This window comes from Aotus nancymaae, unplaced genomic scaffold (assembly GCF_030222135.1).
Source record: "Aotus nancymaae isolate 86718 unplaced genomic scaffold, 86718_ANA_hifiasm-v0.15.2.pri h1tg000103l, whole genome shotgun sequence".
NCBI classification, from domain to species: domain Eukaryota; kingdom Metazoa; phylum Chordata; class Mammalia; order Primates; family Aotidae; genus Aotus; species Aotus nancymaae.
This window is the reverse complement of record NW_026988518.1, coordinates 5,071,214-5,091,395: the sequence shown is the minus strand read 5'-3', so window position 1 is coordinate 5,091,395 and position 20,182 is coordinate 5,071,214. Positions and strand designations below refer to the sequence as shown.

Sequence of the window (20,182 nt, the reverse complement as noted above, 5' to 3'; positions counted from 1 at the left end):
TCCATGTAATCTTTCTAGAAATACATATATGCACAAACACACACATAGTTAGTCCTCTGGATATACGGGTTCTGCATCCATGGATTCCATCAACCATGGATAAAAAATATTTGGGAAAAAATGGATGACTGTACTGGACATATAAATAATACAGTATAACAACTATTTACATGGCATTTACATTATATTAGGTATTTTAAATAATCTGAAGATTATTTATAGTATATGTGAGGATGAGCAATGTGCAAATACTACACCATCTTATAAAAGGGACTTGAACATCTGTGGATTTTGGCACCTGTGCAAGGTTGTGAAAATACATGCACATGCACACACACACAGTCATTTCTCCTTAGATGACCATCTGTGTATGTATGTGCATATGTCGATATATACATATGACCTGTATAATACGAAAAAAGATTCGTTTACAAAATAGACAAGTAGAAAAAAGGGAAGAAAATGGTCCTAAATTGAAGAAAGATCATAAGAGTTCACTGAATTTGAGAAAGAATTAATAAGAAAACAGACATAGACATGACCTGATTAAATTTCAGAATTCTAAGGAAAGAGAATCAAACTAGGATCAAACATCTTTTCTGGAACTCTGACTGCTAGAAGAGAATGGAATAGTATTTACATACTCTGAGAGCAAAAAACTGTGGCATTACAATTAGTATGGTACATCAAGCCAAACAACCGTAGGGATATTGTGTCACAACAAAGATATTTTCAGTTGGGCGCAGTGGCTCATGCCTGTAATCCTGGCACTTTGGAAGGCCGAGGCAGGCAGATCAGGAGGTCAGGAGATTGAGACCATCCTGGCCAACATGGTGAAACCCTGTCTCTACTAAAAATACAAAAATTAGCTGGGAGTGGTGGTACGACCCTGCAATCTCAGCTACTCAGGAAGCTGAGACAGGAGAATCGCTTGAACCAGGAAGTCAGAGGTTGCAGTGAGTTGAGACCATGCCACTGCACTCCAGCCTGGTGACACAATGACTATTAAAAAAAAAAAAAAAAAGATATTTTCAGAGATAATGGCCGGATATAGTGGCTCATGCCTGTAATACCAACATTTTGGAGGCCAAGGTGGGTGGATCACTTGAGGTCAGGAGCTTGAGACCAGCCTGGCCAACGTGGCAAAACCCCATCTCTACTAATAATAATGAAAAAAATCAGCTGGGCAACATGGCGCACACGTGTAATCCCAGCTACTAGAAAGGCTTTGTCAGGAGAATCGCTTAAACCCAGGAAGTGGAGGTTGTGGTAAGTTGATATGGCACCACTGCACTCCAGCCTGGGTGACAGAGTGAGACTCAGTCTGCAAAAAAAAAAAGATACTTTCAGAGCTGAAAAGACTCTGGAAATACACTGTTCATATAACCTTTGTCAAAAAAAAAAAATACTGAAGGAAACACTTGAGCCAAATAGAAAACAAAATGAAATCAGAAGAAGACATGGTATACAAGGAACAGTGGTGAGTTAAGACTATACATATAACTTCTGGTGTTATGATGAGATTTAATTAAATTAAAAAGTGATACCTGAGCTAGGAGAAAGGTAATGAAAATCTATTCTAGAGTTTTAAAAATTTTATTTTCTCTCCTCTCATTCCTGACATTTCATGATTCTTTTCCCTCGTATTTGCCTTATTTCCTGGAGAATTCCTTTAGCCTGACTTTCAATTCACAAATAAGGTTTTCAGCTATATTTAACCTGATAATTACTGACTCAGAACTTTTAATTTTGATAAGCACTTTAAATTCCAAGGAATCGTTCTTGTTTTAAAATTGCTTCCTTTATTATTCTTGGCTGGGTCTGGAGGCTCACGCCTGTAATCCCAGCACTTAGGGAGGGCGAGGCAGGTGGATTACGAAGCCAGGAGTTCGAGATCAGTGTGACCAACATGGTGAAACCCAGTCTCTACTAAAAACACAAAAATTAGCTGGGCGTGGTGGCAGGCCCCTGTAATACCAGCTACATGGGAAGCTGAGGCAGGAGAATCATTTGAACCCAGGAGGCAGAGGTTGCAGTGAGTCAAGATTGTGCCATTGCATTCCAGCTAGGGCAACAGGGCGAGACTCCATCTCAAAAATAATAATAAATAAAACAGATTATTCTTGCTTATTTGGAATACCTCCTTGAATTTATTTGGAATACCTCCTTGATAATATGAAATTTAAAAAGTTACTTTCTTCCTCTTTCTAAGTTTCTTGTGGTCACTAGGAGCCAGAAAGTTATTTTGTTTCAATATTAACTTTTGGGAAGGACCCTTTGTTTTGAATTTGTTAATTATCTTCATCACATCTAATCATATTTCCTTTTCAGCTTATTGTAAATGAAACTCTAGATTAGTGTCATCTGATAGAACTTTCTGCAATAACAATGTTCTATTCTACATGATCTAAAATGGTAGCTACTAGCCACATGTGGCTACTGAGCATTAGAAATGAGGCTAGTGCAACCAAGGGACGAAATTGTACATTTTACTTAGTTTTAATTAATTTAAGTTGAAATATAAGTAGCTACATGTGGCTGGTGGCTACTATACTGGACAGTGCAGGTCTAGATTGTTAATTATACTTGGCTAATATGGGCTCTTCCAGCAAATGTACTGATCACTATTGATTTTTTTTCGCAAGACCCCACCTTTTCCTAGCCTGGGGAGTTCCATGGAAAGTACAAAAGATGGCTGAGCTGTAGTGTAGAAAGAGACCAGGAGGGAAACTACCTTAGTAAGGCTGGCAGGAAGCTGCGTATCTCTCTTTGTCTTTCTGTCCCTCACCACCTCCTATCAACACCCTCCTATACACACACATCCACACACACAGAGACACACACACACAGAAACATACACACATAAACACACAGCGTGGTATCCAGTGGTGGCCAGCAGAAATGTTCATGCTACCGCCCTCAAGAACTCATTTGTATCTCTGTGGAGCAATTCCCAGCTTCAGATTCATGAGTAGAGACTCTTTTAGGAATGGAGTAGAACTTTTTTTTTAACAGTAGCTTCATTGCCCCGGTAAGAAATTGTTAGTGAAAGGAAATCAAACAGAGATGCTCAGTCCTACATTGCACTTTGATAATACAAAATAATGGCACTATAAAAATCCAAAATCTGGCTGGGCATGGTGGCTCATGCCTGTAATCCTAAAACTTTGGGAGGCTGAGGCAGGCAAATCACAAGGTCAGGAGACCAAGACCATCCTGGCCAACACGGTGAAACCCCATCTCTACTAAAAATACAAAAATTAGCCAGGCATGGTCGCACATGTCTGTAGTCCTAGCTACTCAGGAGGCTGAGGCAGGAGAATCACTTGAACCCAGGAGGTAGAGGCTGCAGTGAGCCGAGATCGTGCCACTGCACGCCAGCCTGGGCAACAGAGGGAGACTCCGTCTCAAAAAAATAAATAAATAAAAAATATTTGGCTTTCTCATCAATGTGAAGCAAACCCAATTTACTTAGTTCTAAGTGTTGTGATGCACAGTTTATAACAATCTTCCAAATGTTTCACTAAACCATGAAATCATTCAGTAAATAAACAATACATAGAGCGATAGACCTGGAGGGAAATATTTAATACATATGCTAAATTAAAAACAGAGCCTCCAGCTGGGCGCAGTGGCTCATGTCTGTAATCCCAGCACTTTGGGAGGCCGAGGCGAGTGGATCACAAGGTAAAGAGTTCAAGAGCAGCCTAACCAACATGGTGAAACTCCGTCTCTACAAAAAATACAAAAATTAGCTGGGCATGGTGGCATGCACCTGTAATCCCAGCTACTCAGGAGGCTGAGGGAGGAGAATTGTTCAAACCTGGGAAGTAGAGGTTGCAGTGAACTGAGATCATGCCACTGCACTCCAGCCTGGGTGACAGGGCAAGACTTGGTCTCAAAAAAAGAAAAAAAATAGAGCCTCCAAATTGGCTGCAACTTCAGAAACAACCTGCACACTAGCAATTGGGTAAAACCAAAGATACCTGCTCTTTACGCTGAATAAAACAGTCACAATTTTGTGATTATTTTGCTCTTCGTATATTTTTAAGTGCTCGGTACCACTGGTAAACTAGATTTTTCACATTATTCTTGTGTGAAAAATCATCATTTTCTCCAAATTCTCTACCATTTTTCAAATACAACCTAAGATAAAAGACTAAATGACATTTTTAGTCTCTGATGCCTTAGATGAGAATTTCCAGGGGATTCTTCTCCTACTGAGTCTTTCGAACTGGCAAATGATACACAAAAGCAGCAGGGTAGTTATACAGGAGAAGTAAAGGCTTTGGAGGAGACGTCTAGGTATGTGACACATATTTGGCAGGACTTGGGTTGAGTTATTTATATCTTTGAACCTCAATTTTTTCATCTGTAAAATGAAGATACTATTATCTGTCCCATAATAATGAAAGGAACACTTACTAGTATACTCAGTCTCTATTTTCTCCTTTTACACTTAAAAAAATCATCTGCTATTTCTAGACTTTCACACTTCCTAAAAGGGAAAGGGAAAGGTTTTTGTTTTGCATTATATGTCAAAGAGACTTTCCTGGCCAGGTGCGGTGGCTCAAGCCTGTAATCCCAGCACTTTGGGAGGCCGAGGTGGGCAGATCACTTGAAGTCAGGATTTCAAGACCAGCCTGGCCAACATGGTGAAACCCTGGCTCTACTAAAATACAAAAATTAGCCAGGTCTGGTGGCATGCGCCTGTAGTCCCAGCTACTCAGAAGGCTGAGGCTGGAGAATCACTTGAACCTGGGAGGCGGAGGCTGCAGTGACAGTGTACTCCAGCCTGGGTAACAGAGCTAGACTCCATCTCAAAAAACAACAACAACAACAACAACAACTAGAGAGAGACTTTCCTGAAATAGTCCAATGTAAACATTTACATTCAGTGAAATACTGTCCCACTAAAATTCATGTCCACCGGGAATCTATGAATATGACCTCATTTGGAAATAAGATCATTACAGATATGATCAAGTTAAGATGAGGGCCTTCTGAATTAGAGTGGGCCCTAAATTCAACTGGTATCCTCATAAAAAAAGGCCTGTGAAGACAGAGATACAGAAAAGGTCATATGACTGTGAAAGCAGAGATCAGAGTGATGCAGCTCCAACCTAAGGAAGGCCAAGCATTGCTGGCAACAACTAGAAGCCCAGAGGAAGCAAGGATTCTTTTCACAACCTCCAGAGGGAGGATGGGCCCATGACACCTTGATTTCAGACTTCCAGTCTTCAGAACTATGAGAAGAAATACATTTCTATTGTTTTAGGCCACCCAGTTTATGGTATTTTGTTATAGCAGCTCTAGGGAACTAATACAGTATTGATTCCTAAAACAAAAACAAAATCATTTTGGCTTATTTTCCACAGAGGGAAAAAAGTACCACACATTTTGCTATAGCTGAATGATAGCAAGCAGATTTATATCCCAATCTTGGTTGACATGGATTTTTTGAGAATACATTTTAGTAGTATGTTAGTTGGGGATTATGTTTATAACTGACCAAAAGTTAATGCAAACAGGCTTAAGAGTGTGTGTGTGTGTGTGTGTGTGTGTGAGAGAGAGAGTATCTGTGTATGTGTGTGTGTGTGTGTGTGTGTGTGTGTGTGGCCAAGTTGGGAACAAAGGGAGTGGGGCAGGGTTCTAGGAGGGTATCCTGATTTCCCAAGAAAAGAAGAACCACCAACCCAGAACCAACACAGCTATAGCAAGGCCTCTCGAGCCACTGAAGGCAGCACCAGCCACTGACTTCTCCCCTCTTCCTGTACATTATCTTCATTCTCTATCTATATACTAACTTTATCTTCCAGGTGGAAACATGACTGTCAGCAGCTTCCAAGCTTTATCATTTACAGAGCTTCCCTGAAGACAGACTCATTATATTCTCTAGGTCTCTAAGCCTAAAAAGCTCAGAGAAAGACTTCAATTAGCCTGAGTTAGGCCAGCTGTCCACCTCTGAACTATCCAAAGCAGCCCTGCAGCTGGGCCATTCCCAGAGAGAGAGATATATAAAGGCACTCACTCTACTCAAGAAACAGCTCTAGTTTCCTTCCTTAATAAAGTAGTTTCACTTAAAAACAAAACAAAACAAAAAACACTGACTAAAATGCTAATACGAAGTGAGCAACCAGGGGTAAAGAAGTATTCATAATTTCAAAAGTAGACACAAATATGATTTGGAGAAGAAACAGCAGTCACAGATAAATCAAATTATCAATAAATGTAACACATTGCATGAACTGGATGCTTTGTGTAAGTATAAATAAATTAATTTTCATTGTTGGAATTCAATGAAAAACTGTTTTCTCTATTTAAAAGAATAAAAAATATGCAAAAAAAATTGAGCAACCTTTTTTTTTTTCCCTTCAGCTTTTAAGTTCCAGGGTACATGTGCAGGATGTGCAGGTTTGTTACATAGCTAAATGTGTGCCAAGGTGCTTTGCTGCACAGATTAACCCATTACTTAGGTATTAAGCCCAGCATCCATTAGCTATGCTTCCTGATGCTGTTCCTCCCACAACCTCTTCCTTCAGCAGGCTCAAGTGTGTGTTGTTCCCCCATATGTATCCATGTGTTCTCATCATTCAGCTCCCACTTTTTCTTTTCTTTTTTTTCTTTTTTTTTTTTTTTTTTTGAGACGGAGTCTCGCTCTTGTTACCCAGGCTGGAGTGCAATGGCGCGATCTCGGCTCACCGCAACCTCCGCCTCCTGGGTTCAGGCAATTCTCCTGCCTCAGTCTCCTGAGTAGCTGGGATTACAGGCACGCGCCACCACGCCCAGCTAATTTTTTGTATTTTTAGTAGAGACGGGGTTTCACCATGTTGACCAGGATGGTCTCGATCTCTTGACCTCGTGATCCACCCGCCTCGGCCTCCCAAAGTGCTGGGATTACAGGCGTGAGCCATCGCGCCCGGCCTCAGCTCCCACTTATAAGTGAGAACATGTGGTATGTGGTTTTCTGTTCCCATGTTAGTCTGTTCCCATGTTAGTTTGCTGAGGATAATGGCTTCTAGTTTCATCCACGTCCCTGCAAAGGACATGATCTTGTTCCTTTTTATGGCTGCATAGTATTCCACAGTGTATATGTACCACATTTTCTTTATCCATTCTATCACTGATGGGCATTTGTGTTGATTCCATGTTGTTGCTATTGTGAAAAGTGCTGCAGTGAACATATGTGTGCATGTATCTTTATAATAGAATGATTTACATTCCTTTGGGTATATACCCAGTAATGGGATTGCTATGTCAAGTGGTATTTCTGCCTCTAGATCGCTGAAGAATCATCACACTATCTTCCACAACTGCTGAAGTAATTTACATTCCCACCAATAGTGTAAAAGCATTCCTTTTTCTCCATAACCTCACCAGCATCTGTTGTTTCTGGACTTTTTAATAATTACCATTCTGACTGATGTGAGATGATATCTCACTGCAGTTTTGATTTGCATTTCTCTAATGATCAGTGATGTTGAGTTTTCTTTCATACGTTTGTTGGCTGCATGAATGTTTTCTTTTGAGAAGTGTCTATTCATGTCCTTTGCCCACTTTTTAATGAGATCGTTGTTGTTATTGTTGTTTTGTAAATTTGTTTAAGTTCCTTGTAAACTCTGGATATTAGACCTTTGTCAGATGGACATATTGCAAAAATTCTCTCCAATCCTGTAAGTTGTCTCTTCACTCTGATGATAGTTTCTTTTGCTGTGCTCAAGCTCTTTATTTAATTAGATCCCATTTTTCAATTTTTACTTTTGTTGCAATTGCTTTTGGCATTTTTGTCATAAAATCTTTGCCCATGCCTCTGTCCTGACTAGTACTGCTTAGATTTTCTTCTAGGGTTTCTTATAATTTTGCGTTTTACATTTATGTCTTTAATCCACTTTGAGTTAATTTTTGTATAAAGTGTAAGGAAGGGGTCCAGTTTCAATTTTCTGCATATGGCTAGCCAGTTCTTGCAACATTTATAAAACAGAAATTCCTTTCCCACTGCTTGTTTTTGTCAGGTCTGTAGAAGATCAAATGGTTGTAAGTGTGCAGTCTTATTTCTGAGTTCTCTATTCTGTCCCATTGGTCTATGTGTCTGCTTTTGTACAAGTATACCATGCTGTTTGGGTTACTATAGCCTTGTAGTATAGTTTGAAGTCAGGTAGCATGATGCCTCCGGCTTTGTTCTTTTGCTTAGGATTGTCTTGACTATTCGGGCTCCTTTTTGGTTCCATATAAATTTTAAAATAGTTTCTTATAATTTTGTGAAGAATGTCAACAGTAGTTTAATGGGAATAGCATTGAATCTATAAATTACTTTGGGCAGTAGAGCCATTTTCACAATATTGATTCTTCCTATCCATGAGCATGGAATGTACTTCCATTTGTTTGTGTCCTCTCTGATTTCCTTGAGCACTGGTGTGTCGTTCTCTTTGAAGAGGTCCTTCACTTCCCTTGTTAGCTGTATTCCTAGGTATTTCATTCTTTTTGTAGTGATTGTGAATGGGAGTTCATTCATGATTTGGGTTTTGGCTTGCCTGTTGTTGGTGTATAGGAATGCTAGTGATTTTGCACATTGATTTTCTATCCTGATATTTGGCTAAAGTTGCTCATCAGCTTAAGAAGCTTTTGGGCTGAGGCAATGGGATTTTCTAGATATAGGATCATGTCATCTGAAAAGAAGGGTAATTTGACTTCCTCTCTCACTATCTGAATACACTTCATTTCTTTCTCTTGCCTGATTGCCCTGGCCAGAACTTCCAATTCTGTGTAGAGCCAGAGTGGTGTGAGAGGGCATCCTTGTTTTGAGCCAGTTTTCAAGGGGAATGCTTCCAGCTTTTGTCCATTCAGTATGATATGGGCTCTGGGTTTGTCATATATGGCTCTTATTATTTTGAGGTATGTTCCTTCAATATCTAGTTTATTGACAGTTTTTAACACAAAAGGATGTTGAATTTTATCAAAGAACTTTTCTGCATCTATTGAGATAATTATGTGGTTTTTGTCTTTAGTTTTGTTTATGTGATGAATTACATTTATTGATTTGCATATGTTGAATCAACCTTGCATCCCGGGTATAAAGCCAACTTGATCGTGGTGGATAAACATTTTGATGTGCTAAGCAACCATTTTTTGACTTGAAGGTTTATTTTATAGAAATTCATCTTTTGGTAGCAAAGGAAATGTACTTCATCACCAATAAACATCTGACTGCCCACTGTTGGTAGGGCACTGAAGTGCCATGAGATTATTTCTAGAGACAATTAAACTCAATGTACAACTTGTAATTTTTTTAGAAATATAAATTGTCACTTACCATGTTACCAGGGTCTCTATTAGCTCGATCTAGTTCAAAAGAATTTATTTTATTGGCACTCATTTCATCAGTGTCAGCAATGACATAATGTCTAGGTGAGTAGGCATTGGACAAGCTCCCAAGCAGCCTGAGTATCTCGGTGGTATGCCCACCTGGAAAAAACATCAGAAGTCCTAGATTAAGAAACTCACAATGGACATATCCATTTGACCATGTTATACCAATGTCATGGTTTCAGGCGGCGGGGGGCATTGTAATTGCATATTTCTCGAAAGACACAAGGAACCTTTGAAAACAATAAATCTATGCCCTTGTATAAATACAACTTTTTTTTTTTTTTGAGACAGAGTCTTGTTCCGTCACCAGGCGCCAGGCTGGAGTACAGTGGCACAACCTCAGCTCACTGCAACCTCCACCTCCCAGGTTCAAGCAATTCTCCTGCCTCAGCCTCCTGAGTAGCTGGGACTACAGGCGTGCACCACCATGCCCAGCTAATTTTTGTATTTTTAGCAGAGACGGGGTTTCACCATGTTGGCCAGGATGGTCTCGATTTCTTGACCTCGTGATCCGCCCGCCTCGGCCTCCCAAAGTGCTGGGATTACAGGCGTGAGCCACCGCACCTGGCCATAAATACAACTTTTATATAAAAAGAAGACAATACATGTATAAAAATAAAATCAGCACTAGCAGTAGGTACTAAAGAAGGCACAAAACAGTATAAGATGTAGCTCTTGTTATCAAGAAGACTGGTGAGAAAGGGGCTAGACACATGCATGAAGACAAAGACACAAGACGGCAAGAAAAACTAAAATGTGGAGGGTAAGCAAATGGTTATGAAAAATCAATGCCCTAAGAATAAGGAAGATCCCTGGAAAAGTCTGAGATGACTTGAAAGGAGAAGATAATGGACAGATAGGAGTAGGAAAGCCACTGGGTGGAGATGGGGATTGTTAGTGCATGAGATGACAAGATCTGAAACATGTGTTCAAAGAGTGGCAGGAATACTGGGAATAAAGGTACGGGTGACATAAGGTCAGGAAAGTAGTATGGGAAAAGGGAAGCCAGTCACTGAAGGTTCGATGTAGAGAAGGTGAAGGGGGCATGAGCACTGACCAGCAGAGCTTGGACCTTCCTAAGAAACATTTTTTGTTCACCACTGTAACCCCAGCTCCTATCAGAGGTCTCAGCACACTGCAGGTTCTCAAATATGTATCAGCTTTACCAAACGAGTAACGTTCAGTTTCTGAAATCATATAATCTCCAAAATTTTAATACTTTAATTTCAAACACATACATTTAAAAACCAACTGTGTTCATTGAGGTTTCCTTCATGAAAACAACAATAGAATAGCTACCTATCTAAAAACCATTTAAGCAGAACAGCCAAACTCCTTATCAAGGAGCCCTATCACACCTACTTCAGCCTCCTTTCACAAGCTCTGTGCCTCAGTCAGGTGGATGTCTTTAACATTCTCTGCATTCACCTTATTTGTTACTCCTTGCCTGTGGTCATGCTGCTCCCCCTACCTAGAAGGCTTCCCCCACTCCACCTCCCTTATTGTTGCAAGAAAGAGTATTTAATAGTGATACAAGAACACAAACGAAGGTAAATTTAACATGGAGTTAAATTTACTCCCCCCAAACCATGGAGTTTCCCTCCTGTTGCCCAGGTAGGAGTACCATGGTGTGATCTCAGCTCAATGAAACCTCTGCCTCCCAGGTTCAAGCAATTCTCTTGCCTCAGCCTCCCAAGTAGCTGGGATTATAGGTGTGCCCCACCATGCAGGGCTCATTTTGCATTTTTAGTAAAGACTGGGGTGTCACCATGTTGGTCAGTTTGGTCTCGAACTCCTGACCTCAAGTGATCTACCCACCCTGGCCTCCCAAAGTGCTGGGATTACAGGTGTGAGCCACCACGCCCAGGCCACATTTTTTTTTTTTTTATATAGTAGAAAGGAAAGGATTTCTTTCTAGATTCCAGAGGGAATTATATATACAGAAACAAATTTGGCATAGATTTAGTGTGGATTTCAGGAATTAAAATCATACATTAACTTTATAACCTGTCACCCATCTTCTTGACTGGGGCATATAGTTTAAACATTGGTTTATAATCATTTTAGTATTTTTAGTTTTAGCCTTGAAAAAAAAATGTCAGGCTGGGGCAGTGGCTCATGCCTATAATCTCAGCACTTTGGGAGACCGAGGTGAGTGGATGACCTAAGGTCAGGAGTTTGAGACCAGCCTGGTCAGCTTGGTAAAACCCCATCTCTACTAAAAATACGAAAACTAGCTGCGTGTGGTGGCTCATGCGTGTAATACCAGCTACTCAGGAACTCAGGAGGCTGAGGCAGAAGAATCCCTTGAGCCTGGGAGGTGGAGGCTGCAGTGAGCCAGGATGATGCTACTGCATTCTAGCCTGGTTGACAGAGCAAGACTGTCTCAAAAAAAAAAAAAAGAAAGAAAGAAAGAAAAGAAAAAAAAAGTGGTGGCACTCCAAGTAGGTACTTGTTTTCACAGCTGGAATAATTAAGGATAAAACCTAATATCTACAACATCTTCTACGCAATTAAAACTTCATTATACCTGCTTTAATAGTCCTTTTTCCTTTTTTTTTTTTTTTTTTTAAAGGAAACCCTCACTGAATACTGTGAAACTTGTCGGAATCAAAACAGAGTTACTTGTGACAAAATGGAGCTGGGAAAGGCCATGAAAGGTTCTGAATGCTCAATCACCTGAAAACAAGAACTATCACAAAAGACTATACCAAAACCACAACCTTGCACAAAGGCCACTGCAACCTTATGCAAAACAAACAAACAAACAACTTTTGCAAGGACATCTGCCCAGCAACTGCCTGTTTAACCTTGGACTAATGTCACCCTTATTATTGATCCCTGTAAGCAAGGATAATTGTTTCAAAATAACTTACGTAACTCTCCCCATTTTACCTGTAAAAACCTCTGTCTTCCCTTGCCTCTTCGAATGTGCCCCTAGTTTACTTGGTGTGTGTATTCCACACTACAATGCTTACTCTTGATAAACTTACTGTCTTTCGAGAATCTCTCTGTTATTTAGGATGACAACATATTCACTGAAAATTTAACCTTGTTACTCAATAAAGTCATTAAAATGATGGACTTTGTCTTCCATTTTATTTTTGTATTAAAATACATTTTTTGAGAATAAGATCCTCTAAATTCTACCTTAAAATATATCCCGCATCCAGTCACTTTTCACCATTTCTTTTTGCCACCCTCCCTGCTCCAAGCCACTATTATCTCTCACTTAGATTATGAACACAGCTTCCTGATCTGTTCCCTGACCATTTATTCGGTCTATCTCAACACAACATCCAGTGTGATCCTATTCGAGTTGATTGAATTATTTACATCTGCTCAAAATCCTCCAATGGTTTTATGTCTCCTGTGGAATAAAAGGCTTCTTGTACTCTGACCCCAACTATGTTCCTCTTGGAGCTCATCTCCTGTCCCTCCCCCTTACTCAGTCCACTCTAATCACTCTAGTCTCCTTGCTGTTGGCTGTCATCTCCCCAAGGAGGCTTTTCCTGACAATCTTTATCAAAAGCAATGCCCCTTCCCCAAATCATAGTGTTCATCACTGCATAACTTACTATGTAGTCTATTTATTTGTTTTGCTTTTTATCTCTCTCTATCCATGCCTCACCAGAAGGCAAGCACAGTACCTTGAGGGCAGGGATTTGTGTTTGTTTTGTTACTGCTGTACCTTCTGTTCCTAGAAATAGCAGGCCCTCCTATTGTTGAATGAAAGAATGAATGAAAGTGTGATATTAAATCTAACATTTGCCTAAGAAGACCGTATTGTGTTTCAAAGAAAAATAGTTTTGACAAATGTTCTCCAAACAGAAGTGGTCTACTAAAAATTTTTTTTGGTTTTTGCTCTGTTGCCCAGGCTGGAGTGCAATGGTGCGATCTCGGCTCACTGCAACCTCTGCCTCCTGGGTTCAAGCGATTCTCCTGCCTCAGCCTCCTGAGTAGCTGGGTTTACAGGTGCTCACCACCAAGCCCAGCTTAGTTTTTTGTATTTCTTAGTAGAGACAGGGTTTCGCTATGTTGGCCAGGCTAGTCTTGAACTCCTGACCTCAAGTGATCCACCTGCCTCAGCCTCCCAAAGTGCTGGGATTACAAGCATGAGCCACCACACCTGGCCTACTAATAATATTTTATGATATCTAAAGAGTAAATGTTGCTTGGTCTTCAAGGTAAATATTGAAAATGTCTTCTTCCTCCAACATTTTGGGCATGAACTATTAAACTGCTTATCTGACTTCAAGTCTTTCTTTGACTGGCATGATTCTTTCAGGCCCTTGATACCTTCCTACCCTCAATAATTTGAATGAAGGCACCATTTGCCAGATGAATTCTCAATCTTAATTTTAGTTTCTACTCCACAACTATCATGTAACACTATCAAGTGAATGGTTCTAACAACCACCCATTTGTTCAAGTAGGAAACCTAGAAGTCACCCTTCAGTCCTTCCCTCCCACATCCTCTACTTTCAATCCACAGTTGTAGATTTAACTCCTAAAATCTCCTAATCTCATCTGAATGCATTTGTTTCTCCCACCCCCACACCTATCACTCTAGTCAGGCCATCTTTATCTGTCATATGAAATATTCAAAAGGCGCCTATTTGTTTCTCTACTTCACTCTTTGTCAAGACATTCTTTTGACAACACTGGCTGAATGATCCTTGTGAATGGTCAGACGGAAGTGGGCGACTCTCCACTGAAAAAGATAAGCCAGGTGCCTGTGGTCCTAGCTACTCAGAGGCTGTCTCAGAATTGCTTGAGCCCTGGAGTTTGAGGCAAGCTTGGGCACATAACAAGACTCTGTTTTAAAAACAAAAAACAAAACTTCAAAAGCTCCTTTTGCTACAAAGACTAATAACAGTCACCATTTATTAAATGCTTATATAAAAAGAAAAGAAAATGTCAAGACCTTCCAAACTTACTCTGCCAAGGAGAAAAGCTAAGCCTTGGAAACTGACTCATGTAACATGGCTTTTTCTCTTTGGTGTCGGACTCGTGCTTCCTGACCTTGGTGTTGAGATGTTATACATTAACCAGACTCCCTGGTCTTTATTCAAACCTAGACTAAACAGCATTGGAGATAGAGGCGCTTATGATTGTTACCTCTTTATACCAGAATGTTAAACAAATCCCTTAGTGCGTAATCAATGGTAGCATTGGGACTTAGAAAATAATATCCCAAAATGAAGTAAAAATTTTTCTCTGGCCTTCTGTCCTCTCTCAGTCACCTGTCTCTTATTCCCATTCTCCCCTGAGCCTTGCCACAGAAACTAGAATCTCTCTTCCCCAGGGCTGGTCACAGAAACCAAGAATTCTTTCTCCCAAAAGCTAGTCACAAAACCTAAAAATATCACTCTAATTTTACCTCACCTTTCTGTGTAAAACCTGGCCATTATCTGAGCTGGGTAAGGTGGCTCACACCTTAATTCAGCACTTTGGGAGGCAGGAGAATTGCTTGAGGCCAGGAGTTCAAGACAAGTCTGGCACACATAGCAAGACACCATCTCTATTTTAAAAATTAATTAATTAAAAATTTTTTAAACCTAAATTACCTGATCTACCTTGTTTCATGGTAGGTCACAACATGCTCATTCCAGAGGGTCCTGCTCCATACCCAGAAAGAAAGGAAGGTATGCTTGGAGACCAAGAAAAATCTAGACAGACAGGCCTTGCTGGGCTTCCCCAGTCTATTAGCATTAATCATACCCTTTTGTCCAATCATAATTCTACATGGCTGTCCATACTTTGCTGAACCTAACCATAAAAACCAGATCATTTTCCTTGTATCTTTGGGTGTTCATTCTGAACACTTTCATATATGCTTAATAAATTTTTTTTTTTTTTTTTTTTTTGAGACAGAGTTTAGCTCTTGTTACCCAGGCTGGAGTGCAATGGCGCGATCTCGGCTCACCGCAACCTCCGCCTCCTGGGTTCAAGCAATTCTCCTGCCTCAGCTTCCTGAGTAGCTAGGATTACAGGCGCGCGCCACCGTGCCCAACTAATTTTTTGTATTTTTAGTAGAGACGGGGTTTCACCATGTTGACCGGGATGGTCTCGATCTCTTGACCTCGTGATCCACCCGCCTTGGCTACTTAATAAATTTGTATGCCTTTTTTCCTATTATTTCTGTCTCTTGTCAGTGATTTTCAGTGAACCTTCAGAGGGCAAAGTGGAAGTTTTCCCTTGCCCCTTACAGTAGCCAACCAAATCTTCTATCTGTATGTTAGCCTGTGTAAGGAAAATGTTGTAATTTTGTTCAGCATCTCTGTTCTTGCCTATATAAACTATCTCCATTCTCTCCCACATGGGGAGCACTGACCACCATTCTTTAGTATAGGTTTGCTTCCCAGACAGCCACTCTCACACTCTGTGCTTGAATAAACTCTTTTAACTGGATATTGAGCCCTTTGATTATTTTAGGTTGACACTCTATGTCAAGCATTTTACTAAACAATTTTTTTTTTTTTGCATTTTAGGTTTTGGGGTACATGTGAAGAACATGCAAGATTGTTGCATAGGTGCATACGTGGCAGTGTGATTTGCTGCCTTCCTCCCCTTCACCTATATGTGGCGTTTCTCCCCATGCTCTCTCTCCCCAGCTCCCCACCCCCTACTGTCCCTCCCCTATTTCCCCCCAACAGACCCCAGTGTAGAGTGCTCCCCTCCCTGTGTCCATGTGTTCTCATTGTTCAACACCCGCCTATGAGTGAGAACATGAGGTGTTTGATTTTGTAAACACTTAATTTATTCAAGCTTTTGATTATATTTTATTTCACTTTGAAACAAGGTCTCACTCTGTCAACCAGGCTGGAGTACAGTGGTACAATCTCGGCTCACTGCAACTTCTACCTCCCAGGCTCAAGTGATCCTCCTGTCTCAGCCTTCCAAGTAGCTGGGACTACAGGTGTATGCTACCACATCCAGCTAATTTATTTATTCATTTATTTTTGGATTTCACTATGTTGCCCACTGGTCTCCAACACCTGAGCTCAAGCAATCCGCCTGCCTCCCAAGATGCTGAGATTACAGGTGTGAACCACCATGTCCGGCCTAAACACTTTAAATATGATCATATTTAATCTCTCCTGGCTTCTCTCAACCCATGTAGAAACAGAAGGCTCAGTGAGGTTAACTAATTGCCTAAGATCACCAAGGTGGTAAGTGGCAAAGATGTGATTCATCTATAGTGTTATAACAACCTAGAGGCCTGTGGTCTTAACCCCTACGTGATATGAAACCTTGGAGTAGCAGCAATTGCTTTATAAAGCAGGATTTTAGGCCAGGAGTGGTGGCTCACGCCTGTAATCCCAACACTTTGGGAGGCCAAGGCAGGAGGATCACTTAAGGTCAGGAGTTCGAGACCAGCCTGGCCAACATGGTGAAACACCGTCTCTACTAAAAATACAAAAATTAGCTGGGTGTAGTGGTGCATGCCTGCAATCCCAGCTACTCAGGAGGCTGAAGCAGGAGAATGGCTTGAACCCTGGAGGCGGAGTTGCAGTGAGCCGAGATCATACCACTGTACTCCATCCTGGGCAAGAGTGAGACTCTGTATCAAAAAAAGAAAAAAAAGGCAGGATTTTAAATACCCTTTACAATCTGGACTCAGTTTACCTCCCCGCATTGACCTCTACACAATAGTGTTCTCTCACCTCTGGCCATTCCAAGTGCTATCACCTTCTTTTCACACCCTCCCAGTCCTCAAAACCCAGGCTCTCCCTCATCTGACTAATTCTTGGTCATCTTTGAAGTCTCAGTTTAGCATCATTGCTTCCAGGAAGCTACCTGCTTTAAGACCTGATAAAGTAGTGCCCTTCCTGAAGACTGCCATAGCAATTTGTACTTCTCACACAATTATTACAAGATTATGGCACTTATCTCATTGTGGCAAATACTCATTTCGATTTATTTTCTGTTAGCTTTTTTGTATTCTCTATTTCATTCGCTGCTGTGTCTTTGCATCTTTCACAGGACTTAGCACGGAGTCAGCACTCTATAGCAAGTAACATTAGTCAGTTTTGTTATTTCCATAGCTTAGTTTAGTGTTTGGCCTACAGCTCAAAAGAGATTAAGTGAATAAAGTAATGAATTACACTTGAATATAAACTTAGTACATTTGCTCATACTATACATGTTCTATCTGGATGCAATCTCCTGCCATCCCCAAATGTTTACATTGTGTGTGTGTGTGTGTGTCTGTCTGTCTGTCTGTCCCTGTCCAAACTATTTAAAATTGTAAGCACCTACAGAGTTGGTGGGTTTAGACTGTATTACCTGACAGGTCAGCGTGTTGCTCACACTGCCACCCTGTGTGTATGGTTCTACAGTCCGTAGATCATTGTTTTTATTCTCGTGCACTCTGTATATTTATAAATGTGACAATTCATGCTGCCTTATTTATCATGTAGCATTCGTGTTTTCTAAACTAAATACACGATACCTAGATTAATAATGCACAACAGCTATACAGGGAAACTGCATGTTAGAATCAAAGGCTTCTAAGTTCTCTTTGTTCACTAATTATTTGTTATAAAAACATACACCACAGAGAGTCTTAATTACAGACAAGTGTAAATTACTTGTCATAAAAAAGACTCCTGGGCCGCGTCAGCAAACCAGCCCTTACCCTGGCTGAACTGACCGGTTCCGGTAGGGCAGAGAAACTACAAATCTCTGCATGCAACACTCCAACAAGTGCTACGGGAACCAGGGAAGAGCGTCGCGGTGCACTCTAGGGTTTGTAGTGACCAACCCAAGTCCGACCCGTCGCCTCCTCGATACTTACCGGACCCAGCCACTACCAAGATACTGAGAGACTCCCGGGGCGTAACGTCCCGGGAATGAAGCACTACCCATATTCGCAGGATTAGGAAGACGGCCACAGCTCCTGCAGCCGCAGCTAGAAGCACACACACCATGCAGAGAAACGGCGCATGCGTCGCACTCGCGGGAGCCAGCCGCAGTCAAAGTTCACAACGACGGGTGCCGAAGCGGCTCAAACGCGGAATGACGCACCTCCTCGGGGGTTGGGCTTGCCTGAGCTGGGAGGAGTCGAGGGCCGAGGAAGAAGCCCGGATCCTGCTGACAATTCATTTTACCTCATTTATCATGTGGCATTCGTGTTTCCTAAACTACGCAATACCAGCCGGTCGCGGTGGCTCACGCCTGTAATCCCAGCACTTGGGAGGCCGAGGCAGGCGGATCACGAGGTCAAGAGATCGAGACCATCTTGGCCAATATGGTGAAACCCCGCCTCCACTAAAAATACAAAACTTAGCTGGGTGTGGTGGCGCGCGCCTGTTGTCCCAGCTACTTGGAAGGCTGAGACAGGAGAAGCGCTTGAACCCGGGAGGCGGAGGTTGCAGTGAGCCGAGATAGCGCCACTGCACTCCAGCGGGGCAACAGAGTAAAGACTCCGTTTCAAAAAAATATAAAACAAAAATACGCAATACCTAGATTAATAATGCACACGGCCATACAAGGAAACTGCATGTTAGCATTAAAAGGCTTCTACGTTGTCTCCGTTCACGTTTGTCAGCAGAACCGCGGAGTCTGCGGGGCTGCAGCCAAGCGTAAGCTGAAATTAGGGAAGTTAAGCGCTGGGGAAGCTTGATTTACGCCCACGACGAGGTCAGGCCGTCTGTGCGCCCTAAAGGCCCCGAAACCCCCCAGTTAGGAGATGTTCTGGCTCTAGCAACTTCGTGAATTCCACCTGAAGCTAAGGGAACACATCCTTTCTTCTTTTTTTTTTAGTGCCAAGAGAAATGTTTCTGTTGCACACACAGACATTACTGAAAGTATTCGCCAGTAAGGACCCTAGGCTTAAACATCGAATTTGGGGCCCTAACCCCATCTCTCCCAACACGTATGTTTTTAACTTTTCTAGGTGTTTTCACAGCTCTCAGTGTGACCGGAGTAGTTGAGGGTGAACACCTCAAGGGAAGCCACACTCCTGAGAGGTGTGGAAAGCTCAGGGGCTCTAGGTAGCAGGATAGAAAAGGCACGGTCCTACAATGAACATTCCGTTAACTTTACCACAAAGCATTCCCAGTGTGTTTCTCATGTCCTCAGCCAAAATGATGATCTGCCAACACCCCTGCAATCCCAATTTTGCTTATTATTATGTCGAATTCATTCACATTACAACAACATAAAATACTAAGATTAGGAACCCCTTCACCCCAAATATTGCCTTCAGTCCACCATAGACCTACCTGTAGGTTATGTTGGACAGGTATACAGATGAGTAAACAGTTCAGAAAGGTGCAACTGCTTGCCCAAGTGGAATAGCATCAGATCTTGAATCAGAAACCAAAAATCTAAGTCCTGCTGCATAGGAGTACAGCATCCTGTATTCCTTTGATAAATTCAAACTTGACTGATCACCACACAGAGCCTAGAATGTGTTTTTAAAAGCTCAGACTCCCAGGGTCTATTAAGAAGCACTGAATCAGAATTTTCAGGGATCAGGCACCTGGGATTGGCTTATGTAACCAGCGTGTCCATTCCTAACAGCAGGCGGGTTTGGGAGACTTTGTAAGTAGAGTTCATGGACCTCACAACACTTTCCAAATTTTTTTCCATCAAATCTTCGCCATACATTCTCACAATAAGACCATAAAGTGGATATTATTTCCCTTTTTACAGATAAAGAAGTAGATTCCATAAAAGTTAAATAATTTGCCTAAGGCTATTTAGCTAGTAAGGGTGAAGAAAGTTCATAGTCATGGACTTAGAAGTCAGTGTCCCTCAAATTTTAATGGAATCAGAATCCTCTGGGCTTACAAATGTATAGTAT

At 41.4% G+C, this 20,182-nt stretch overlaps 1 protein-coding gene across 2 annotated transcripts in view; it reads right to left on the bottom strand.

The window, feature by feature from the left end:
- Nucleotides 1–18,336, bottom strand: part of ALG14 (ALG14 UDP-N-acetylglucosaminyltransferase subunit) — a 93,979-nt gene extending 75,643 nt beyond the window's left edge. For both annotated transcript variants that reach the window (XM_021668161.2, XM_021668164.2), the window contains exons 1-2: nt 18,170–18,336; nt 9,311–9,462 (exon numbers count right to left, since the gene is read on the bottom strand). In XM_021668161.2, the coding sequence (XP_021523836.2) occupies nt 9,311–9,462; nt 18,170–18,302 (285 nt within the window). In that variant the 5' untranslated portion in view covers nt 18,303–18,336. The remainder of the gene's footprint in view (nt 1–9,310; nt 9,463–18,169) is intronic.
- Between the last annotated feature and the right edge of the window lie 1,846 nt (nt 18,337–20,182).